The sequence below is a fragment of the Trachemys scripta genome, chromosome 9, assembly GCF_013100865.1.
Source record: "Trachemys scripta elegans isolate TJP31775 chromosome 9, CAS_Tse_1.0, whole genome shotgun sequence".
Taxonomy (NCBI): Eukaryota; Metazoa; Chordata; order Testudines; family Emydidae; genus Trachemys; species Trachemys scripta.
Genome location: NC_048306.1, coordinates 1,790,416 through 1,816,861, shown reverse-complemented (window position 1 = coordinate 1,816,861; position 26,446 = coordinate 1,790,416). Strand labels below are relative to the sequence as shown.

Below are 26,446 nucleotides of genomic sequence, written 5' to 3'. Positions count from 1 at the left end.
CAAAAAGCCCATCATACATCAAGAGGACTATTATCAAAAACATTGTACATCAAAAGGTGAAAATGGATTGGTCACGGATAACAATTGCACTGGGCTGATATCTTCAGCACAGTGGGAGCAGAGGGCTTCTTGCCAGTTTGTTAATAGGAGTGAAGAATGGAAATCAAAGTACTCACAGAGCCTGACAAAATTCAAGCTCTAGTGACAAACTTGTCTAGTCTGTGGACTTCCACATCTGAGAAGTTGTTACAAAACTGGGTATTTTATTGCTATGGATCAATTAACAAATGTTATGAAGTTTGGATACTTTTCTGAGCCTCTTTGATCTACAGACGGAGATGGAATCTCACAAGACTGATTCCCTCATGAAACTTGTCATTTCTGGTTAGGTAGGAAATTTGATGAGAACAGCAGAGTAGCAGCCTCACAACATATTGATATATCCGACACCAGAACGCACTGAGGGGCGTGAAAAAGTGGAATTGTTCCGAGATCTAACGTATAAACCAAAAATGATGAGAGCTCTTGGGTTTAACCTTCAGGCCAGGATGCATGGCCCAGCACAAACTTTTACCCATGGTACACTGTTACCATCTAATACCTGTTGAGCGGCCTGTGTGACAGCCTTCATTCAGACAGGCATTCACATCACACATCTCCCGCCACCTCTTTGTTGACAATCTTGGCACAGAAGCCAGTGGCGGCCCACCCTTCCTCACACCCCTAGACGCGGTCCCTTGAGAAGCGTGTCGAAATACAGTAGTGAGGTAGCCTGGGGAGACTACCCAGATGTTGCACATCCTGCACTACTTCTACAGATGAAAGACAGCCTCAGCTGAGCACCTTCCCCTGCACTGAGTTCACGCACGTTTACATTTTCTAACGAGAGAAGAGGAGAAGTTCACACCACGGTTCCCAGGACACCTCTCTTCATAACAACCTGGAGGGAACCGGCTTGGCTGAGAGGAAGAAAACAGGGGATTAAGCAGTGAAGGTTGTGGAGAGAGGAGGGCAGTAAAGAAATTACTGCACAAGAAGCAAAGAGGAGAGGCAGCGAGCTTGTACCTGAACATTTCCTTCTGCTCTCCATAGTGCCTTTTCTGATTAAAGTTAATTTGCCTAAGTATGCCCCAGGGAGTATGGCAGGGAGATTTCCATTCAGGCAGCCAGCCAGGCTGAGCAGGAGAAAACTTTCTTATGATAATTGGATGCACTGCCAGTAATGCAAAAAAATCCTCTGCTGGGCAGGGGTTTCTGTAACGAGAGAGTGTGAGCGATGGTTCTGGTACTGCATGTCCTTGACTCTTTGCGTAAGTATTAACAGCCTTAATGGCAGCATTCAGTTCCCACTTTGGCACACCCTGGGAAAAATACTTGTGTGCTGCTCAGCTGACCGCATAGAGATTCAGTGGCTACAGCATTGAGGTGGAGGGCCCATGTGCCAATATTCCTGCCTTGAGCCAGTTTCAAGCCACATTTGAATGAAGAATTTATCTGATCACCAGTAGAACCAGTGTTTCCAGGTGTGACATCTGAAGACTTCGGAATGCCCATGTCTAGGCAGATGGTCTGGGACAGTGGAGACCTCTCGCAGACGGAGATGTGTTATGCCCGAAGTTAAGCCTTGCAACAGACCGGGAGTCTAAGCAAGTTCCTGAAATTATCACACAGCATGTTGGCAAATGTTCCGAAGTCCAGGCGACAGGCTAGCTTCCTGCCCCATATTCACGCTGCTGAGATGAGTAGAGAGAGAGAACTGGGCAAGAAATTATCCACCCTGGATAACTGGTGCACTGAGATGTCCTCCTTTGCTCAGACAGCTTCTGGGAGCAGTGGCAGGGGCACTGACAGGACAGACTGGAGAAGAAACGAGGATTGATTCACAGGGTATTGGGGGCGGGTGAGGGGGACTGATAGAATCAGTTCAGGGTGCTCCCCTGGCAATGCTGTGGCTGGCCTGGCCACATCTGTGCTCTAAACCCCAAGGCCACCACCTGGGGTGAGATGGTCAGGGTGGGTCACACTGCACTGCCATCCCTTTCTCACTACAATTCCGTGGAATTTAGGATTTAAAAAATCATCCTGTTTACAAATGTGAATAAATCCAAATGTTGTGGCATGAACATGTCCGCGGTCTACTGAGAAGTTCTTTCCTCTGAGCTAGGCTCTGGGGTGTGACTCACACACTTTATCTGGGTTTCTCTCCAGACTCCCAGACAAGAGAAGGGTAGGAACTAGATTCTGAAAACTAATAGGGTCCAATCTGCAGGTGGAGTAACTGGGTGTAGATCTATTGACTTCAATGGAGTGGTGCCAATTGACACCAGCTGAGGCTCTGGTCCATCAAGCTAGATAAGCAGTAGGTGAAAACCGAGATCAAGGAAACCCAAAACTGGAAACAATTTCTTCCCACCACTGGAGTCTCACGGGACCAGAAGCCCAAGGGCACAAGTCCTGGGTCAAGCCAAGCGGTGTTCAGCACTGGACTCCAGGTAGGAAGACAACGGTGCTTTTACACCATGTTGGTGTTTATGATCCCTAGGGTGCTGGGAGGCTGCTTTGGCCAAGGCATAAGTTAGAGCAGCCTCAGTGCTGCTCTAAGCTATTGCTGCCTCCAATGGTCCCCACGAGACAACTATGGGAGCCAGGGATTTCTTAGCATAGCGTATACTAGTCATGCCCACTTTGTCTCCACCAGTTAGGGCAGATATAAGGCGGCTTTGCAGTGCCAGGATGTGATTTAGGATTTGGCCCAAGATCTCCCTGTTGCAATTCTACTCAGAAAAGTGACTATAAATGGCTGCTGAAGACCCTTCAGTCCTCTGCACTGCAGTCATGTAGGAGCCGGTGGTCTTAAAGCAGGATTTCGGGGAAGCCTGCAATGGGGCAAGGTTAGCGGGACTAGTGTATAAAACTGCTAGTACATGACATATACTGAAATCAAGTATGTGAAGCTGCATGTTCAGCCAGTTAGAAGATCTAGACGTTATATGAGTTAAACACACACTTGATTTTTGTAAAGTGTTTGCAATTCCAGTCTGGCTATTACTTTCCTCTCTAGGGGAAAAAAAGGCCAGTAAAAATAACCAAAGAACTATAACCCCTTTTTTTTCTTTTTTAATTACTATTTCAGCAAGACACATCACTAACTGACAATTTCTTCTTCGGAGCAGTTGAACATCAACTAATAATGCTTCCCCCCCAATCTATACTGTCTAAATACTTTCGATTGCTAGTTTTATGTTGGTTTATTATCCTTTATCCATTTTTGTTTTGCTACAATATGTGCATGTTTTTATTTCTTTTTAACAAACCCCCTAAATGTCAATGACAATGAGGGAATGCACACATATGGTGCTTACTGGAATGGAAAATGCCAAAATACCAGCATAAAAAGTAAATGAAGAATTCATGCATTCTAATTCACATTTAACGTCACAGATCTGTAAACAAAGAAGGCACTAGGATGCTGCATTGACAACATTGTGTTTTATTCAAATTGACAACAGGGCTCATGTAAAATTGAAATGCAGCTAAACACACAACGGAACACTACATGTTTGTTAGGCTCGAACGCTTTGATCAAGCACCTTAAATTCATGTATACGGATCACTACATAACTTGTAAAAACAGCTATTGCACAGGGGTGTGGAAGCAAAGTATCCAATTTAACAAGTGAGACACCCTTATTTTTAATGCTCTGGATAGATCATTAAAGCCTTAAAAATCAGGATGCTTAGACCTAAACAATGAATTATATTTTAAAAAGAAACTTAAAAAACAGCAGCGATGCAGTGTTCTTCATTCTAACCAGGCACACTCGCGCATGTACGATTCCATCTGCACGTGCAACTCCCACCTGCCTACACATACATGCATGTATATTTGCAAACAAAACTTCGGTGGCTATATTTGAAAAAACTGCTACTTAATGAATTATATTTGTGACACTGACAGGCCAGGGGCCAGCACATGCCAAGGCTCCCAGGCCCCACTGAACACAGACAAATGCACATCGAGAAGCCAGTCTGGCTCACCTGCGTGGCAGCATGGTTACAACAGATGTTAAGTTGATAAGAATGTGTTTAGACTTGATGAAATGCTTGTAGGATGGCGCATGTATTGATCTCACTTATAACATCTGTCACCCATGGTATAAAGTTATACCGAGTGTTTGCATTGTAAACCTCTGTAACTGTATAACTCACCCAACAGGAAAGCAGCATTAACTACCGTAACATCCTGGTCCTGCACACAAGAAGGCCCATTGAAACCAAATGGGCCATTGTGAAACATCAAAGGACAAAGACTTTGTTGATTGTCCCCCCTCCCTATCCCACCCAGGAAGAGGAGACAGGTGCCGACACTTGTTCCCTCAGTTTGAACTCTGGGGCAAGGGAATAAAAATGTCTGCCCACAAGGTGCCATCTCACTGTGCTGCTTGGAATTTGAAGAGGGCAGGTGGAAGGTCTGCACGGCTCCCACAACTGCCGGGCTCCCCGGCCAGGCTCCATGCTGGCCTGGCCAGGGGGTGGGGCCTTGCGGGGAAGAGGAGGGGAAGGGGGTGAGGTCTGCTCTGGCAAAAAGTGGATGGGCCAGGCCCCCCTGGGCCCCCAGTTCCGGCACCACCGAGCAAATGACATCAGTGCTCTGGGACCTGCACTGTCCCAGTCAGTCTCTGGGGACACTTCAAGGTGTCTGTTTTAAACTGCACTCCCTAAATGGCCTGGGGACCGCTGATGTGACTGACCCCACCATTCTCCCTCTGGTGCACTGCCACCGTTGTGATCACAGAGGGGGTGATGCCGTATCCCCTTCGATGGGCAGAGAGGGACAGCTGGCCAGGTTTTCTCCCTAAGGGCCTGGGGGCTCTGCACTGCCCTCTCTGCCCGTCCGAAACAGCCCAGCTTTATTGACTCTCAGGGCATGTGGAGGGCCCATTCTTTCCTCCTGACAGAAAAATTAGGGCACCCAGACAGTGCTGTTTTCTGCGCCGAGGGATAAGGATTTTCTGTTCAGAGTTGCTGCTTGACAGACGGGTGAGGCTGACTGAGATGCATTTTGCTTCTGTCACTTTAATAATCTGTCCTGCATCTCAGAGCGCCAGCACGGGCACGTCTTGTTGCTATACACTGAAGTAAAACAGCTAAACACACAGAGACACGGGCCGTGCAGCGCCAGCAGACCAGAAAGAAAACTGGCCCTGAGAGATGCAGGGCACGATGGTACGGGCTGAGTCCGGACTTGGAAACAGGGAACCGTCCCCTGGCAAAGGCATAACACTGATCCGATGCAGAGGGCCTGTATATTATTTCTTTGGTACAACCTTAGTGACGGCTTTGCTACCAGTCCCCATCATCAGAACATTATTGTTTGGTACTGACAGAATTAAAATAATAATGTGACACGCGAGGTGCCGTCCGTGGACAGACACACAGACAGGACAGGATTACACTCTTTGTGATCTCACTTTCCCCTCTGCATCAGGTTGTTACCAGGGTTGTAGCTATTGTTTAAAAAAGTACCTGTTTAAACTATTAAAATTATATTGTTTAACCGTTTAATCGTTAACATGACAGGGGTCAGGGTCTGGGTCCAGGGCTGCCGCCTGGCCCCACACAACGGGTCAGGGTCCAGGGCTGCTGCCAATCTGTTTTAAACTTTAACTGTAATATATTAATGGTCAGACTAATACTTATCGATTAACCATTTAACCGTTTAATATTTTACGCTAGAGCACAGCTCCTCTCTTTGAAAAATCAAGTGAAATGGATTCCTGCTGCCCATCCTGGCCCCAAAGGGTAGGCTCGGCCTATCAGGGACCCAGATGAAACACCATGTATTTACCCTTCCGTGACCTCTCCCAGCAGCCGCTCAAAGGAGAAATTCATCAGGGACCAGCAGCCCCACAATATTAGCACAAAGAAGTTCATAAGCAGCTTTCACCCAACCAACTTCCAGTGAAACCATTCGGTGTCTACAAAGTGACTCTGCTCCTGCAAAGACTGAAGCACGTGCTTAACTTCCTGCACTGGGAGCAGTCCCATTGACAGAACTTGCTGTTACTCACACGGCATATGCACATTTCGGCCTGTGCTTAAGTCTTTGCAGGATCAGGCCCTAAGCGGACGGTGAGTACATTTAAGGTTTGAGCTGAATGCTTCCTACTCATGTAGCGTTAGATCAGCTGTTCTGGACACACTGCCATATAATGTCAGCTGGATAGCTGCCTGCACTGTGTGGAGTTGTTCGGTATTGCTAAGCAGCCGTTGCACTGCAGTGTTGGGGAAGTGCTTCCCCGTCCATACTCTGCCGTCAGTAAGGATAAGTCTACACGGCAAAGAAGTGGTGTGTTCTTAACTTGGGTTAGCCAATGTGGGTTAAAATAGCAGTGGAGACAAGGCAACTCGGGCTAGCAGTTAAGAACGCACCTTTTGTGCACTGCAGACATACGCTAATGCTTGTAGTGTATTTTGGGAGCCATCTAGAGGAGAGGCGCTTTGTTAGGATCATGGTACGATGAGCAGCCATTATTATGCAGAGGAAGAGCGGAGAGAACTGGAGATGTCAGAGCAAACCTGCAGTGCTCTGCACGAAATCTTGGCCTCGCTGACATCAACAGCGACACTCTGATTGACTTCATTGGGCTCTGGGGTTTCACCCTGTGTGCTTCTCAGGCAAGCATCCCTTTCCCCACCTACATAGCGCACAGCAAATCCATCACCAGGGGCTGTAATGGGCTGCAGCCTTTTACTACTGCTGGAAACCAAAGAGGTAGCAAAGCGCATCTTACCTTTAGAAAAGAAGCTCACTGGTGTCCTCTACCCTCTAAGGTCTTTTCTTCTGAGGTAGAAAAACAGAGCTCTCTCTTTTCTGCTTAACACGCCTCTTTAATCTGAACATGGATCCATGCTCCTGCACAGCATTTTCCAGTTTCACACAACCTTGTTTGGGCTTTTCTGCTACCAGTGCCATTGGTTAAGAAAGTTAGCCGCCCCACAGAGCAAATTGCAAGACCCTGCCGCAGCCGTCTGCCACAATCATGGCTCTCTGAGAACAGCAAAGCTCAGGCAGTGAGTCTTTCAGACTGGCAGTACCCTGCGGTCCTCAGAATATCTAACGGGGCCAGATGCAGCTGGATTGTTCAGCCCCACGCTCTATTGTCCACAGATTGCACCTGAACCGAAGGCACTGCACTAGTTTCCAATTGTCAGAGACACGTGGCTACATTCAGACCTCGGGCTGCGCACGTGCGAAAAGCCAGGGCCAGTTGGGGAATGGTACGGCACACTGTTTGCCCTGCTCTGAAGCCTGTGGAACCCACTGCCATTGGGTTCTCCATCGGCCACAGCCATGGAAGGGGATTTCAGAGGCAGAGCTTATGGCAACGGGGTGCGATCCTCCTTATTCCCTCAGGCACCTGCTGTGACTGACCATGCTGTGCTGGCCCAAGCCATCGCCATGGACGGCTGCACGGGGCAGCGCTCTCGTTCTGGCAGCAGCCTGGTTTCAGGTCCATGTGAACACGGAGGGAACGCAGACAGCACAAAGCGGCTAGGGGGTTGGCTCAGGCCCCTCTGATATTTCTGGCATTTTTGCTCCTGATCTTTAGCTGCACACATTGACCCAAATTCTGCTCTGCGATGTTTACATAGAGCACCAATTGACATTTTTTGGGGGGAAAAACCCTGTTATTCAATGAAACATAACACAACAAGGTAACACAACGGAGCAGACATCAGATAGATCTGCAACCACAGAATACATCTGAGATCAATGAACAGTTCAGCAATTCTGGGAAAACATCCATATAAACCTTCCCCAATGAAAAGCCATTACCGCAAGGAATGCCAAAAACATCTCTCTAGAAGCTTATCCCACCAAGCATATTTAATCAGGTGGGCTTTGTTGATTTAATGGTCTTAATTGCACAGGGAGGTTACCCCGACAGATCAGAGAGTACAAGAATAGGAGAGAACAAACGAAACACCATCAGTGCACAGAAAAGAAAGACACACACAAAAGAAATAACAAGACAGGCGCTCACATAGCAACGAGTAGCCGCTCTGCATCTGCACCTGACAGCAAAATATGGCCTGCAGAGTCCAGTAAACTCATTGCTCTATGAGGCAGGTTACAACTGGATGATCGGGATCGCTAGAGTAGCCAGGGACTGGCACGAAACCACTGGGCCAAAACCACTACCCATTCAATAGCTCGTCTTAGAATGATGTTCCCTGCACGCCCTTCTTCTTTAAAGCAGCTGTTAATTGCCGAGGGGGGAAGTCTGGCCTCTTGCTGAAGGCCATCCATTGTGTGTGTCCTCAAGCCACCCCCACCTCCAGGCAGAGAGAACTAGCAACCACCCTCCTCCGTCAGCAGAGATCAGCTGATCCACCCGTCACGTCCCCTACAGGTGAGAAGCATGCTGGGGCCGGCGGCTGCCGCTCGGCAGGGTTAGAGCAGCTCCCGTCCCACTCCGGCTCTGCAGATCTTCCCGTCTTGCACCTGTGTTCTGGGGACTAGACCTGACCTATTTACACTGCTTAGAGGGCATTTGCTGCTAGAGCAAAAGCTTGAAAACAGGATTGTTGCAATGTCTGGTTTCCCTGCTTTCGCCCAGGGTTGGTGGAGCCAAAGGAAGGGGGAAGGGGTCTTGCTGGTGAGGAAATTAGTCTACTTTGGGGTCTTTGCTCTGCCTGATTCAGAGCAAAGCTTTTCATCCCAGATGATGCTGAATCAGGCAGAGAAGGGACTTGAACCTAGGGCTCCCGCAACCCAGCCCAGCGCCCTGACCGCAAGGCTACATAGAATATATGTTGTAGTTCCTCTTCTCTGCCCCCTCTCTCTCCCCTTTCCCCCAGTCAACAAACACCTCACTGAAACTGCTGTGTCTTTGCAAAACATTTCAAATATGTCACCTGTTTCATTTCTGTAGAAGTATTCCAACTGGCTCTATTTGCCACCACTTCCTCCGTCATGGAAGCCGTTGTACTTGAGGCACATACATTTCCAATGAAGGAGACACTCCAGTGTGCAGCACTCAATGGATTGTTCAGTAGAGTTAGTAAAAACTGATGCTTGACCAGCAGAACAGCATGGGGAAATGTCTGCAGAGGTTACTAACTTCCAGCCCGCATACCGAAGGAGAATGACAACAATGATCATTCTCAAAAGAAAGGGCAGAGAAAGGTGCTCCTCGTGCAATATAAGCCTGATTCCTTTAATTAAAATTAACGAAGCCTTACCAGAAGTCCAGAAGGGAGAATTGCATGTTGATTACAACCAGTCGTTTATGTCCAGTTAACACATCTTGCCTTACGCAACAGATGGCAAATTAGGTCAGATTTATATCAATGTATTAGTAAGATCCCCTGGTACTTGGGGTTGTTTATGTCGTTGTGTTCATGTTCCATCTTGCTTGCTCTGACATTGGACTCTGCTTATTATACACAGCAGAGAAACTGCTCTGGAATGGGGCCGAACAGGAGTAAGTCCTGCCTGCACTGATTAAACCAGAGATTCAAGCCATGCTGCCAACACAAACCAGCTGGGAGTGTTAGCACAGACAACACTCTATGATCCACTGCATGTCTGATTCGTTACAAGAATGGCTGAAGCGTCTATGTAAACGTCGCAGAGTAAGAGGGCTATTCTCCCACCTTTTCTATGGGATATGGACAGTCTGAATCCCTACATGATACAACACTTTGGGCTCCACTCAGCTACCAAACTCCCAGCAAGCCACGCGACTGCCCTGTTTTGACAGCTTGAACCATTCCCCTAGGGCCGCAGTGACTGTCCTACCCCTCCTGCACTGATAAAGCTGCTTCACACTGCAGACCCACAAAGGGGCTGTTGCTTTTGTCTGCTCCCAATAAGTTCTGCTAAAGGACGAATGGGTTTTGGTCTGTGGAGCGCGAGGAGGGCTTCTGTGCAGAAAATTTACAGTGGGCCTTGAAAGAGAAATCTGGAGACATTTACCAAGAAATCCAAGGCTCCAGGGAAATCTGCATTTTTGCAGGGAGGATGCTTAAAAAAGAGTGACAATCTGTATCAAACCGTCCCTAGCAACTGCAGCCACGCACAGAACGTTTCTCAGTGAGTGAGAAAGCACATTAGGCACCGGAGCCAGTGCCTGACCCGGGCAAAGCATCGGTGACAAGTCTAACATCTGGTGCTTTGATAATGGCATCTGCTCATAGAGAGACAGTGCACAGCCTTGGGGGGATGGTGCTGCTGGTGAGAGATGCTGCTCTGCGGCGCTCCCCACTCCTGTCAGCCTGGGGCTGAGACACCAAGCTAGAGGGGCTCCTTAAACATAGGCAGCTCCATCCATCCAGTAAGCAATCCTAGAGGCAGACCCTAGACGAGGCCCGGGAGCTCGGCTAATCAACCAGCAGCACACAGTCCCTCATCCTGCCACACCTGCCTCTCCAGGACACTGCTTTCTAAGCCCTAACTGAAATGGCTTTCCATCCCTTGGATTGTTTCAGAAGGTGCAGCTCGAGGGGACATGGAGAGAACGGAAGCCTCGGGTTGCAAGCCTGATGCTATCTTTTCTTCCTAGGCCAGAATCTCAAGCTCATGCCAATGATGTTGCTTGTATCTTGCATTCTGTTATCGATAACCCACCAGCAGCTCTTCACAGAGAAGCCTGGAGATTTCCACTCCCTCCCTGTGCGCCGCTCTCACCTCACCTTTCCCCTCTTGCAGTCTCAAGCCGACTAGGAAAACCCCAGACCTAACCCTATAGAAGAAAGAGCAGCACGTGAAAATCACTAGTGTCAAAGGGCCGGGTAGGTATCCAGATGACAGGTGCAATCAGGATGGTGACTTCTGCCGATATGACATTCGACCCAAGGAAACAAACACAGGACCACAGGAGGCTCCAAAGCTATACGTATGCTGGGAGATCCCAGCCAGGTTAGACACATTACATGATTTGACTGCAGCCCTAGTTATGGGGAGTAGATTTAATGCAATCATGTGTATCCTTTGTCAGGTTTCCTGTAATATTCTTGGTTCTCTTTGGATTTTGGTGTGTGTACAGCACGAGGGGAATAGAACATAGGAAATAGAGTATGAGAAGAAACAGGAGAATTCTGTCGAAACCAGAAACCACTGTGGTGAGGCTAAGAGCTTTATTTCAAAGCGCATTGTATCACCTGTTAGTTACCCATTCTGCACTAGCCACAAGGCCTGTCTGCACTGTGATAATCCAGTACTAGGAACTAAACAAAACGATTAAAAATTAACAGAAAGGAGGCAAAAATATGGAGCTGATAACCTCACAGACAGAGTCAGACATGAAATATCAGAGAAATCAACGTGGCCTGCATGACACCACCTTCCTGTAGAACACGTAGAAGCTAAAGGCTTGTATTTCATAATCAATATATTTTCAGAAGTGTTCGGTACTAAGGAAACGTGATTGGCTTTAGCGATGGTGGGAAGCACCCACAGCATAACTCCTCCCGCCCCCAGCTACATTTATACTCCCCTAATCAACCATATATCATTTCAGTTCCTTCAGTCCTGGTGCTTGGCTACCAGTTTCCCCGGACCATTTAGCCACCTACAGATGCAGATAGATGCCTACTAGGATTTTCAAAAATGCCTATGCAGGGTAGGTCCCTTTTGGAGTGGTTACAGAGTTCCTGGTTATCACAGAGGACCAGGATTTGGGGGGGGGGGAGGACTTAAAAAACAGAGGGGACTTCCTGGTCAGGGAGCTCTCTGGTTGCTGCATAAGGCATGGCCCTTTGTGTTTATATCCTTACATTGCATGGTGTTAACCGTGGGATCTGAACCCAGACCTCCGGAGATCACGATCTGAGTCTGGAAGACTGATCAGACCCCATCAAAGACTTGCTCATTAGCATACAGTTCAGGACTATTGAAATTCAACTGATCAGGGAACATAGTAATCAATAGTTTTAAGGAATTTTAAGTTTATTTTGCACTGAACACACACACACACACACACACACTTGGTTTATAATTTAAGCTTTAATCGTTTATTATGAAGAAAGGGAGCTGTGGAGTGGTTAGAGAGTTCCTGGTTCTCTACAGTTACCAGAGAGGACCATGCTGCACTGCAAGGGGAACTTAATAAACATGGACTTCCTGCTCAAGAAGCTCCCTAATTGCTCCTTAAGCAACTAACCCTAACCCTAATTGCTCCTTAAGGCATCACTCTTTTTATGTCCTCACGCTATGTAACTCCTATTGATTTCAATGGGAGTTAGACAACGAGGCTCTTCTGAAAATCCCACTAGGCACCTATGTGCATCTTTAGGCACCTACATAGATTTTAAAACCTGCCCTTATCACCCAGTGCTTAATAGGAGGGGGATAAATGTCCACATGGCTACTTAGTATTTGCTGTGACCTTGAACATGATTTAAAGCTTGGGCCCCAGATAGGAAAGCGTTCTTATTACCTCACAGCACTACCAAACTGCCAAATCATCTGTACCAACAGATGATATTTCCCAGTTTAAACCCATTTGGCACACAAAGCATAGGAACTAATGGACAATTCCAGCACGGCACAGATGTAATAACGTTCTGAATTAGGACAGGGGTTGCTCAATATATGTTTTAATAATCTGGGAAAAAAGAGTGAACAGTGAGGTGGCAAATTTTCCGATTAGCCAGAATTATTTAGGATACTCAACACTAGAGAAGACTGTGAGTGTGAGTGAGTGGTATAGCCACAGATAAACTTGACTGGTGATGAATGCAAACTAATGCACGTTGCAAGGGATAATCTGAACTATTCCTACGCATTGCTGGGTTCTAAACTAACTGCAACCACTCAGGAAAATGGTGTCACTGTAGACTGTTCAGGGTGTAGCAGTGGTTAAAAAACTGTCCAGATGCATATAGAACGGGATGGCAAAAAAATACTGAAACTATTACAATTCCATTATAGAAATGAATGGTACAACGAACAGCAAAACTGTGTTCAGTTCTGGTCAACCCATCCCAAAAATGATATAGTAGAAGCAAACAGGGTGTAGAGATGGATGACAAAAATTATTAGAGACCTTGACCAACTTCCACATAGGAAAGACTGAAAAGATGAGGACTTTTTTTGCTTACAGAGGAGATGATGATGAGGGAACATCACAAATCATATAATGTCATGAATGGTACAAAGAAGGTAAACCAGGCACTTCTATTCACCCTTTCTGATTGCACAAGGATAAAGGGACATCCAATTAAATTGAAAGGCAGCACTAAAACTGAGCTAAACTAAACTTAAAACTGATAAAAAGAAACAAACACATACTTACCTGTGGAACTCCCTGCTACAAGATATAGCTAAAGCTAAGAATTTAGCGGGATTCATAATAGGATTGGCCATTTATAAGCAACTGGATGTGGTGGTGATGGGAGCGACAGAAAACCCTGAGACAGACAGACAGACAGATAATCCAAGGGATATGGATCGTCATGGCACTAACCGATGGAGTTTCAGAGGAAACACCTCCCCAGGTAGGTTATTTCATTATTCCCTAACTGTTTAGTACAGGGGATTCTAACAACTTGCTCTGGACACTGTCAGAAGCAGGATAATGGACTACTACATGGCCCTAATCTGGTCTGGTAATAGATTAACTTTCCTCAGTCTCCTCATTGCTAAGACTTTGGTTTGCTGTATTTGTCAGATGCTCCAGCCACGGCAGCATGTAGGACTTTGGAGACTTTTCCTCTCTGACTTTTCTTGGCTCTTTCTCCAAGGCATTAATCATTCAGCGCACTTAACATTGCCGTTTTATTCAACAGTGGAAGAGAACCATCTTCTCCCCCGATTCCTGTGGTATCATTTCTAGAAGGGAGAAGCAAATGGGGGGAGTCCCTGTAGGAATCTGTGGCCTGTACTTCAGCTTCTAGAGCTGTCTCCACAGTGCCTCTTCTTTCTAAACGCAGAGCCAAATTCTTCCCTCAGATCATTTACCTCACGGGTAGCTCAGTGTGTGAGCTGAGAGCACTTTGGCTCTAAGTGCTGGTGGGGACCTGGGACTGGTACAGCGTCACATTTGTTGCCTTGTAAATGCACCTTATTTTGCCCCAGTTAGGCACGTGTGATTTTGGGGCTGGAGAGTGACTCACGGATGCTGTATGAGGCTTGCCCGTCTGACCACTCATTTATTATGTGCTCCTGTTTTCTAGAGCAGGAGTGGATGGGCTGCTGCTATTTTCCATTCTTCTCACCACTGGTCTCTTCCCAGCCTGTGCCCTGGAAGCATCGTGCCTTTTTCCTTGCGCTGCTCACCGTGGTGGTTTATTTAGGTCACACTGGAAGCTGTTCCACTCTCTCACCCCAGTTTTTGTTTTATCAACTGAGGTGGCATTTGAATATCACCTTGATTCTTATTATCACCTTCTTCAGCTACTGGTGCTCCGTGCCCATGTTCACTCCTACATTGCTTAGACCCTGCAAATTTAGTCTTTACTAGGGCTGTCTGAAATAGCCTCAGAATTAGCTATACCATTTTGGCATGTTCACCCAAAACAGTAAACATTTTTCATTCTAATCTGGATGTTTTCACACAGAAAAAAAATTAACCATACTTTCTGCAGGCATAAAATTGTCTCTTCACTACAAAAATCCATGTCTCCTACAAAACTGCCCATTTTTAAGGATTTCTGCAATGATTCATAACTACATGGTTTTCACTATCAAGGCAGTGTTCACTGACAAAAATGGAAACTGTTCCCCAAATCAAATTCACAGATGTTTATGACTGTATCAGGTAGTTCTGAATGTTTGTCTTCTACCTCCTGCATCATGTCATTGCCTTGTAAGGGCATTGCCTTAGCGGGATTAGATTTTACCTTTCTCGCGATGCTAACCACGTTAATATTTAATACCTCACCGGGCCCTGGTGAGGAGTAATTAGTAAAGGACTGTGCAGCACGATGAAAACACCAGGTGCTACATGTGATAAATATTCATATCAAAATTCCTCATACTTCCAGCACACCCAGTGACGCCTGTTGAGTCCCTCAGGATCCAGCCCTAGTGCTATTTTACTCCTATTTCCTCCTGACCCTATTTTTACTTGTTCTCACTCCAGAGCCATGATACCCAGCTGAGCCTGTAGACCCCACAACATTGCTCTCCTTGCTGTATAACTGTCTCTTTGACATCCAGGTTTTGACGTCTCTAAACTTCCATAGACCAAATGTCTACCAGCTGGAGTAAGCATAGCTTGCTGGCTTGCAGGCGGAAATTTCACTGTTCATTTTTTTGAGAATCATTCTCTTTGACCTGCACTTGACACTCATGGCTGAAACCTCCGGCTCATTTTATTGTATTAAATTGTATGGACACACCAAAGTGTTTCATACTGTTACTTTTTCCTACACTCTTCACACACACAATTCTGACCCACACGTTCAAGGCTGGCTAGCCACAGTTAATACTACATATAATGGCTAGAGTAATTACTGTAAATAATCAGTGAATTCACATGGGGTATAGCCCCTGCTGTTTAGCCAGCATGTTGTTCTGTGCTGCTGTTTCAGAAAATGTCAAGCGTCCTCAAGGTCTGTGATCCATGTTAGCACAGCTGGAAGATATTTGCATATGCAAAACATGGAGACATCTAGGTAAGGTATTCCAGCTGTAATGTATTGCTTCTTTATTTAATGTGTCCCATCACTTGCCTTTTGGGGCTGTTTCCCTGGGGTGAAAAGGGGATTATGGGGCTGCACCTACCTTCTCAGGCATTACATTAGTTCTTTAATGCCAAGTAACTCAGCTAGTCTTGCCCGACCCTGTCTACCAGCAGGGTTTCCATCCTGAGTAGCCAATGCCACGATAGAACGAGCGAGACAAGGTCAGGCAAAACTCGGTGGTTGAATGGGTTGCTCGATCCAAGAACTGTTTCTAATTTCTTCTTTCTGCTTAGGGAACACACAGATAAATCTGCCTCAAGTGCCAGGAGCATCTACATGTCACCATGTAAATAATGATGATAATTACAGCTCATCATCATCATCATCTGGTTGCTCCAGCAGTTGGTGCTAACACACACTGCGTCTAATACTAGTCCTCCTGGAAGCTGCATACAAGACATCACGTTTATATTGTCTCCTAAAACCCAAGGAAGAGCTCTAAAATGTGGACTCCTGTAGTCACAGTACAGTGTGCTGGTCACTGCTCTCAGGCCACCTGCTAGTAACAATTGGTCCCCAGTTGGTTTGGATTTATCAGAGCCAAAGGTATCTTTCCTTTCTCTTGGCGTTTGTGACAACTTTCCCAGTTATTTATACTAGGAATAATTCCTGTGATAGTTGGCTTAATCCTAGGGACAAGAATGCATTCAGATACACAACACTTCTTTCTTTCTTGTAATTACCAGACACAATAGTCACCTAGCAATGTTGTATTTTTCCCAAGCTAATGCTAGTCAATGAGGATCTCCATCAATTATCAAAAGCCACAATGCACGCAGAGCAGCTGATGCCCTCACAGTTTAGTTTGATATCTATTAGCTACAAGATCACAAATTTGTCCATCAAGACTAAACAAAGTGTTAATTTCTCATCTACTTTCCCCCCTCTACATATTTATTAATTAGCATACTAATTTATTTAGTCCTTTAGGAATTACATGCCACAGCAGACATTCTAGGCTGTCAAAGAGAACTTGTCTATTAGTCCAAGACATGCAAGAAGGGCTAATAGATAAATATGTCAGAGCACTGACTAATTGGCAAAAGGTCAGGCTTGATACATCCTGCCACCACTTCTTTTGTAATCCGTTTTTGATACTGACAACTTCATATTTTTTAGAAATAAAATCTATGCAAAAGCCTTTGGAGAGTGTCTATTCAATTTCCCAGATATGCCTGAAGTGAAATGTGCTTAATCTACTTCGTTAGATGAAAATTGAGGAAATGGACCTACTCTGCAAACTAAAATGTATCACTGGCTCTGAGAGAGTTGATGTGGAAATCCATAAGTAACTTTAATTTCTCATGTACTGAATATCTTATTTCAGGTGTTGTTTGGGGTCCCTTCCCGATTACCTACATCAAAAATCATTTGACAGATTTAGAACAGCTCTATTATCAGCTTTGAATGAACCCCTGGCTGTATTTGCCACAGATGCCCCCTGTAAACTCTGCACAAGTGGAAAATGCACACTTCAGAGATATACACATGACACTATTGAGGCTTGGCAATCATGTCTTAAAGCAGCATTATGCTCCTAAGGTAGAACTGCCCTTCAGTCCATGGACACGACTCCAAGTTATCAGAAGCACTGCACAAGAATTGAATGTGGTGTATTAGAACCACAGGTAGTATATCTCCCGGCTCCCTAGCACTAGGCTGTATGCTACCTTCTGCCATGTAGAACGTAAAACCTACCCAAGTGTTTGTACGTTTATCCATTGAAATAAATCCTCAGGGCTGGGTTTCCTTTCAGGAAGTCGGGGTCATGCAGAAGAAGGACGTTCTGTGGCCAAGGCTGGCAAAAGGGGCAATTGGACAGACTAGCACAGAACTACTGAGAAAATACATTCCAGCACCTTGTGCCTTTGCTTCCTTATGTTCTCACTTAACTGACACGTTAAAATAACACAGCTAAAATACAGTACAGAGAATGGACAGCTTGCATCTGTTGTGGGAAAGGAAGAGCTGTTTAAAGGGAAAACTGCCGGGACTAGGTATAGTATCCTAGAGCTAAACAAATATATAGTAAATCAGACTGTCTAGATCTGTATGTATCTGCACTAGCGGGGATTGGATGAAGCCCCCTGCACCCTTTCTCCATTGAACATTGGTATTTCTGGGACAATAGAGACTGCATCCCAACTACGCTTGTTTTCATTTTGCAAAAGCAATACCCGGCTGACAACCCAAGAACAGGGCTGCATGGCCCATCTTGGATCCTATACACTGCAGGCAAACTTTCTCCAAGCCTGTGCAACTGTTTCATTAGCTTCACAACTGGGTGAAATTCACCCCTTTGCAAGGGACCAACACAAAACGTATGCACCAAATAAGCCCTATGAAGCTTAGTATTGTGTGATAATGCACTCCACGTAAGTAGGGAGGTAGAGAGGAGAAATTTCATCCCTGAATAATGCTGTATCACTCAATGAGAGTGATTTCCTCATACGTCCCAGCAGAAAGTCCCATCTGATGCAGTCACTGAAAGGAATATATATCCATTATTATTAGGCATCATTTTCTTTATTTATATGGTGCCACTGTTATGGGGTCTGGCTCTTTACAGACAGATAAAAGACAAGCATCCTGCTGCTACGTTAAAACAGCAAACATCACCCCGGACAGGAGCGGGAGCAGGGTAGGGTAGAACAGAGGTGTGGGGAGGATGCACTGGAGAGGCAGGAGACTTCAAAAAACCTTTTGCCCAGTGTGATAAGTGCTGGTTTTCAAAGGGTTGGCCAGCATAACAATGGTTTAATCACTCTTAAATTAATTCCCCTTCAGTCAAAGCTTCAGCCAGCTCAATGTAAAGGTCTGTTCAAAGGGCATGGAGGTCCCAGAGCGAACAAGTGGTCAGGTTGCATTAAGAAAGGTCTAGTGAATTACCCACTGGATGAGTGAACGTCCTCACTTGGAATGTTGGGCTCATTTCTGGTGACCCTGTTTCAAAAAGGATATCACAGGAATGGCAAAGCTCTGGAGAAGTGGACATAAAATAAATCAGAAGCCTGGAAAGCTTGGGCTGTGCACTTTAAAGAAGAGATATATGAGAGGAAATCTGACAGAGGCATATACAATAATGCCTGTTCTAGAAGAAATCAATAGGACATTGCAATTGACCCAGGAGGAACCACTCAATGAAATTAAAAGGCAACACATTTAAAACTGAGAACAGGAAATAAATTTTACCCAATGCATAATTAGCCTGTAGCACTCGTCGCCACTAGATATTATTGAGGCCAAGAGTTCAGCAGGATTTAAAAAAATAGAGGATTAAGCATTTATAAAAGTAATAAATTGTAGCTACGCTAGCTGGGATGAAAATGGCATCAGCCGACCTCTGACTGCTGGGGTTAAGAAGAAACTCCCCCGACCTCCAGGTTACAACGTAATTGTTCATTGTGGCAGCGTAATACCTCCTCCCAAAGGCGCCTGGTGGTACCTACTGTGGGAGAGAGCACACTGGCCTAGACGGGCCATTGGCCAGATCCACGCTGACAATTAAGGTGCAGAGTTACAGAATGTTTGGTACGGGTAAGACGCAATCCATCAGTGCCAGGAAGTTGAAAGCAAAGGTTTCCAGGCCATCTTTAACTATCCAACCCCCTTTGGTGCTTACAGAAATGTATTTCAGGAGCTGAGCGCACTGTGAGATCTTACTGTATGAATGATACATATTCCCATTTCAAAGCCCAACAGCATGCGCTGAGGTCAGAGTGATGAACATCCTGTCTTCGGCGGTTTCCAGAAAATCTTTTCATGTTATTTTAACACTGAACATTTGTTTCAGATGCTTCAGACAGAATTGCCCAGATCTTCCCCCTTCCCTCCTCCCCCACAGCCTTTCCAAGTCTGCAAAGGTTTGCTATCGAGCTCAAAGTTTTCATCCACCTTTCGTAATGACTCAGAAAAGAAAAGGAGAGGAAGAAGAAGAGGGGTGCAGTGATAATAAAACGGAACAGAAGGAAATGTGGAGCAGTACAAAATGAGAGCCAATGTTACAGAGCTGGAGTTTGCTGGTAAGTTTTTCAGGAAGGAAATGCTCACCTCCTATCCTTGACTTTAAAGGTTATATACCTGACTTTAATGTCCTCATGTCAAATAATAACAACTCAAATTAAGGAAGTTTGTTCCATTTCACTGCACCTGGAGATACAATTTTCAGCCTTCATTTTTCTAAATTAGTTAAGCTGCACTCGCAAGCAGCTGCATGTGCTAGATCTGCTCTAGGAATTAATTTGGGGAAGTTCTCCAGCCAGTGCCACGCAGGTCAGACTAGATGATCACAAGGCTTCCTTCTAGCCTTGGAATCTATGAATCTGATGCACAAGTGCTGCAAAAAAAATGGGTGTTATCTGGCTTGTTAATGCCAAGTAGATGTTTTCTGACTCTCTGAATCATATGCCTTTACAATTAAAGGCTGTTATATAAATGGAATTTGAATGATCACACATTGAGATAGCAACTTCGCAGCTACAGAAAACAGATTGAGGGCCAAATGCATTTCTAGTGCAACTCCACAGAAATCACTGGAGAGACCCCAGGGACAAATTGCTCCTGACTGAAAAGGAACATACTTGCCAAGACATACCCTGAGAAAAGATCACCAGTGGGTTTATCTAATCAGGCATCTTATTACCTTTCAGTAGTTGCTGATGCTCTCTTTTTATAATGCCCTGTAGGGGAGCTGTGCTACACTCGGTTACAAAACAACATTCCCCCAGCTCACAGGGTGCAGAGGCCCCATTTGAACACAGCAAGAGGGGAGTTTCCTCCTGTAGTAAGGATACAGGTTGAGACAAAAGTCCCAACCAGGCATTCTGAGGAAAGCTGGGGTCTCCATGAAAGCAGTTTCCTGATGGCTGGAGGCAGAAGAACCTCTGCAGGAGCACTGTTCTATTGCTGGCTTTTAGAGGATGGGTTTGTTTTTTTCTGTTTACTCCCACAGTCTACACCATGCAGTATACGGTATCCTTAAGAATAAAGTCTCCGGGGGGAAATCTTGTTGGATAAAAAAAGAAAGAAAAAAAAGAAACCTTGTGTTGAGGTTGATCTTCCGCCTAAACCTACCTAATCCCTGCCTCCAAGACCTCAGGAATACTAAAGTGAAAATTGTGAAACACGGAGCGTGTGAGGCTGAGGTTTGTGCCAGGGGCTGGATGCGCTTGTGGGTGCATATGGCACACTGGGACCGCGATGGAGCAAACTGCTATCTTCTTCTCCAGAACAAGCTTTCATTTGATTACAAAGGGTAAGTCTCCAATTGTTATGGTTGCAAAGAAAACCTCAGAAATGTGCATCAAGCATACCCAAGGCAGAGACCTCTAGCTGAGTCTGCAGAGAGCTCGGCGCAGTCACTCTGAGACGTGCAAACTGCCCTGTTCACCTCACTGAGGGGTGAACTCAGACGCCCAGACGGAATGATTTAAATGTGAACAATATTGTTAACTCTTTCGTTCCTCGTGTGAGATTGGAGGGGGAGGGTCGCTGTGAACAAGGGCGCGTTTCGGTACCACACGTGGGTGGCCTTTGGGAGATGGCGGCAGTTATGGTTTTTATCCTGGGCCAAGAAGGAGCGGAGCCGAAGGAGCCTGTCAGAGCCCATGGGAACATTCAAGTAGCAACAAGGGCAGTCAAGCCCAGGGAGCCCAGTGGAGCTCCACAAGCTCACACAGGCACTGTTTGAACAACCTACCCTAAGCAGCGTCTTGTTTGGGTGACACGTGTGGGTGGGGCTTGTTTGGAGGGCGGAGCTTGGGCGAGCATCCCTTCCGTGCTGCCTCCCTGACCCCTACCTTGTGCGCAAGACAAGCGAGATGCTTTCTGTAGATCGCAGCCAGATTCTAAGCACTGGTGGCTGCATAACTGGAAACAGGTCGTCTGAGGTAAGCCAAGTTCTAGGCTGCAGTTACAATCTCATGCTCCTCAGTGGCTGTGTCAAGATCAGACTCTAAACTCCACTTTACCCAGCACACACCACAGGCGTCCATCTCACCCGTCTTCTGCACCAAGCACCTCATTTGCCTTCTGAGTCACAGATTCCACGTCTCTGTTTTTCACTGCTGTACTTCTATGGTCTTGGAGATGAAATTAGGCAGGTTTGGTCCTGAGAGCTCCTTTTAGCTCTGGGAAATGTCTGAGATTCTGGGTAAACAAAGGTGGAGTCTGTGCCAAAGACCATGGCTCCGAAAATGCTATCGATGGGAGAAAAAAGTTGTCTCTAGGTATCTCAGACTAAATGCCCAAGCTACGGGCGAAAGAGGAAAATACTTTTTAAATTCTAAACCTGAATGGATCTGTGGTTCAATAAAAGCTTTAGTCAGTGGGGCCAGACAGTTGTATTGTGCTCAGAGTTTTGCATTAAACAATCTTTTAAAGTCGCTTCCATCCCCTGTCCCCTCGACAATGGATCACTTATTAAAAGCACCGTGGTAGTGCCCCGGTCAGGATCAGGGTGTAATGCTCCTGCTTCTGCACATACCATTTGACAATACATGCAGGGGGGTCGGTCGGTGCTGGCATGGTGCTTTTCTGCTCTCACACTCCCACTGGGTTGAAACCTGAGGGCTAAGATTCATTGTAGTCTCCCCCAGATTACACCAGCCTTCTGACGCTTGGCCCTGCCCAGGAGCAGCACAGCATTGTGAGCAATCTCCTTCCTCCTCCCGGCGAGGGGACACAAGCAGAAGGGGACTCGTGTGTGTGTGTGTGTGTGTGTGTGTGTGTGTGTGTGTGTGTGTGTGTGTGTGTGTGCGNGTGTGTGTGTGTGTGTGTGTGTGTGTGTGTGTGTGTGTGTGTGTGTGTGTGTGTGTGTGTGTGAAGACAGATGCTTCCTTTGCTTTGCCCTGATCCCTTCCTACCCTACTGCTGCTAGCAGGGGTTTCCTTCAGGCCTTCCCTTCACTTCCACGGCTGCTGTCCCAGCCTGCCTATTTGTGCGGTTTGAATTACAAGTGGGATGAGGAGAGGAGGGGAAAACAATTTTGTCAGGAGACCCCGATCAAGAAGATCTGCAGGTTGCTCCAATGTGCCTGACCCAGCCCAGTTACCTGAACATGTTCACCCAGTGCACCGCTTACAGTAACTCCTGGGTAAAGCCTGTGCGGTGGGCAAAGCTTTGCTCTGTGGCAAGGCACGGCAGCACAGGGCGCCTGCCAGGCCGCTCCAGCACTAAAGGAAAGGGAATTGGCGAAAGCCTCTAAAATGCAGCACGCACGAACTGGATGTTTTCTATTTAAGTGAGTTCAAGTAATTGCTCACTTGGCCTAACAGAAAATCTATTTCCATGTGTTCTGAAACCTGCCGAAGATATTTCATGAGGAAGTTCACGTCCATACATTTACTTTCTGTTAAGCCATAGGGGTGGGCGACTCCGAATTTATGCAAGCACAAGGTCAGTGCAATCATGCAGTGTTTATGTGCTGCCGTTTCAAGCTACAGGAAATATGGAACATCCCAGTACTATTTCTTACACCCTCAAGAGAAGTTTGCATGAAGTCAAATTAGATGTACTCTCCGTGTTGTAATTTCAGAGACAGTTCCATTTTTGGCCAGGCGATTCTGAGCATTACAGGAAGCGTAAATAGCAACTGAAAACGAAACTCAGGAATTACTGAAAATAAAACACAGGTGCTGGGCAACTATCACAAAAGTCTAATTTGAGGCTAGACAGACAACTGTAAATAAAAGGCTTTATGCATAAGATTTTGAACAGCTAGAAAGTCAAGCCACGAAATCCCTACACAAATGATACAGTGATTTAATTCACTGCTGACAGGACACTTATGATACTGTGCACTTGGTCAGTGCATTTAGAAATTAAAACACTATCTCATGCAGTGGTTCAGTCAAAGGAAGAAGTCACATAAATATCCTTATTTTTAACTTTACAGGCCAGTAAACCAACCACTAATCAAACTCTTAAGTTAAGTAACCAGCAAGGATTCGTATCTGCATTGTTTGTTTCTGAGAACTATTACTACTACGGCATTTTAAAAAGAAAATCAGAAAAAAAGAGCCCTGTGAGAAATGACTGCACTCGTCTTTCCTTGCTGCAAAGAGGTAAATGCGAACCCCTTGGAACACTTGAGGAATTCTGAGTCTCAATACCAAGCCTCAGAAAAACAGAGCCAAACTTCCAGTCACACCCAGAAAAGGACATAGGTGGATATTACCCCTACAGGATGCTAACAGTGGTTATGCTTAGGGCTAGTCTACACTAGAAGCGCTACAGAGGCTAAAACCACCTCCACAAGAGGCGCTAGCTATATCGGCGGGAGAGCTGTCCACACCAGTGCTTAGGTCAGTGTAACGTATATGGTTTATTCACACCCGGAGCGACATAACTTTACATCAACGTAAGTGACAGAGGGTACAAGCCCTCAGAAAGCCAATATTTTACCATAGTGCAGAATAATTTCCTCACCCACCCACCCACACTACAGTAGTCAAGTCAACAGTACAACGATAATACTTAGCGGTTACGTAGCGCTGCTCACCCATAGATCTCAAAGCACTTGAAAACGGAGGGTGTCATTCCCTTTGCTTTACTGATAGGAAACTGGAGCACAGAACGGTGGAACAGCTTGCTCGAAGGCACATAGAGAGGCAGGGCACAGCTGGGAGTAGAAGCCGGGCATCAAAGCACCTCGTCCAGCGCCCCATCCGACAGATCACCCTGCCTCCTGGGAACAGATCAGTTTGGGCGAGTGCTCCAACCTCATGGAAGCAGATGTAGTGATGTGAATGCAAGACTGTCTTGGGAAGGGAATGATGTGGCCAAGGCTACATAAAGAATTGCACCAAAAATGCCCCAAGCAGTCCATTGGAGAGTTGGTCTCAGCAAGTTCCTGGCAAATCCTTCTTGGTGGGGTGTATATTGAAATAACGCTGTACCCCACTACAGTTTGTTCCGCCTGTAGTATTACAGGGTGCGTTGTGTGTTCACTACGGCGGTGGCACATTTTTATCCTATGTTTAAGGGTGTTTTTAGAGGAGTTACTTGTTCTGACTGCAGTGGTCAGGGCACTCAGAAGGGAGGCAGATTGATAACAGGGATCCCAAAGGAGAAGCATGGCTAGGGATGTTCACGGACTGATTACAGACATGCATGGAGACATGCACCAATGCTGTACTCCGTCACGAAATGGCAGAAGCTCCCGCCTCGAAATGTTTTGGACAGTGTTGGTGCATGTTTTACAGTCCTTGGGAGGAAGTTCAGTAGGTTAGGAGGAGCCTCCGCTGGGGAGAAGTGGCAATGGGGTATCAGATCCCGATTAGGATGCAATGGAATTGTCACACTGACCCTGCACACACTGGAGAAGGGATGGGAGACAGCCCAGCCATTATCGTGAGATGTCATTCCAGAACCCCATTGCTGCGCCCGAGTACAGAACTATTATTTGGTGTCTGACAGCCAGAAATCATTTATCTAATGTTTTTGTGGCACATAAAGCTGCAGATTTTTAACATGCAGTGGGCCAAATCTATTGTCTTACTCATGTGAGGATGTGGCCCAATGTGTGTTTTGTTACAGTCAGTTCTTGGAAAGCAGCTACACTTCTTCCGCCCTGGGTCCCAATCCTGTGGGATGCAGAGTGCCTTCAAGCCCTATTGAAATCAAGGCACGTTCAAGGCACTCAGCCCTTCTTACGATCTGACTCTGATTTAGATCCCTTTTTGTCTTGCCATGAGACAAGTGAGCTGGAGCTGTTGGCGAGGCATTGCTGTTATTTTCTAGCTACTTCTCTCTATTCTGGGTTTTACCAAAATAATTTACAGCATATCCTCTGAGAAGGAAAAATATTCTCCATCCATGCAGTTCCTTATAGCTGGCCTCGGTAAAAGAGATCATCTCTTAAAGATTTTGGGAGATCGCTCCTCTCCTGACAGCCTGGGGCCAAACACAGTTTCCAAAGGAGCCCCATTCCCCCAATAAAACAAGAGAGAGAACAGTAAAGCCCATTATTTACTCTACATTTATACTCCTCTGGTTATTCATACAATGGGTACAAACTGTGCGCAGCAATTCACTGCGGCCACTGATACCGATCTGCTGTCAACTATGTTCAGTTGAACTGGGAAGAAAATGGAAGTCACTTACCGTATAGAATTGTAATGAGGGAAACGGGCATGACTAGGATCCCCACCAACATATCTGCCACCGCCAAGGACATTAGGAAGTAGTTTGTGGCATTCTGTAGCTTTTTCTCCAAGGAGACAGCCATAATTACAAGGATGTTCCCACCAATAGTCAGCAGAATGATAACCAAAATCAGGAGGGCTGGCCAGTTCTTCTCCCTCATGGACATACGAGAGACTTCTCCCCACTCAGAGGCATTAAGAGGGTCGGACGTGGGCAAACTCTGATTCAGAGTCAAATTGTTGCTCAAGGGCCAAGCCATCAGACCACCGTGCAAACTAAAATCTAGCGTCACAGACACCGTTGTTAAGCTGACGAATATCCCAGTACCACTTACAGTGTTCATTCTCTGGAGCTGATTTTCCTCTTTATTTGTTCCTCAACGTTAATTTCTTTTTCAAATGGAGGGTCCAAGGCAGCAGCCGAATTTCACAAAACCAGCGCCAGAAAATTGTTTGATCTTCCATAATGGACTAACCCTTACAGAAGTTAGAGTGGAGCTCTTCTGGTTTTCCTCTGAGATGATGGTAGATGACCACTGATTGCCAACCCAGAGGGACAGGAGATTTCATAATGTTCAACTCATTTTCATGTCCAGCATTCTGCA

At 46.0% G+C, this 26,446-nt stretch overlaps 1 protein-coding gene across 1 annotated transcript in view; it reads right to left on the bottom strand.

Moving 5' to 3' along the window:
- The window catches only part of HTR2C (5-hydroxytryptamine receptor 2C), a 130,993-nt gene that overhangs the window by 33,981 nt on the left and 70,566 nt on the right, over positions 1-26,446 (bottom strand). Inside the window, exon 2 of the mRNA XM_034782650.1 lies at positions 25,801-26,441. Coding sequence (XP_034638541.1) covers positions 25,801-26,185 — 385 coding nt within the window. The 5' untranslated portion in view covers positions 26,186-26,441. The remainder of the gene's footprint in view (positions 1-25,800; positions 26,442-26,446) is intronic.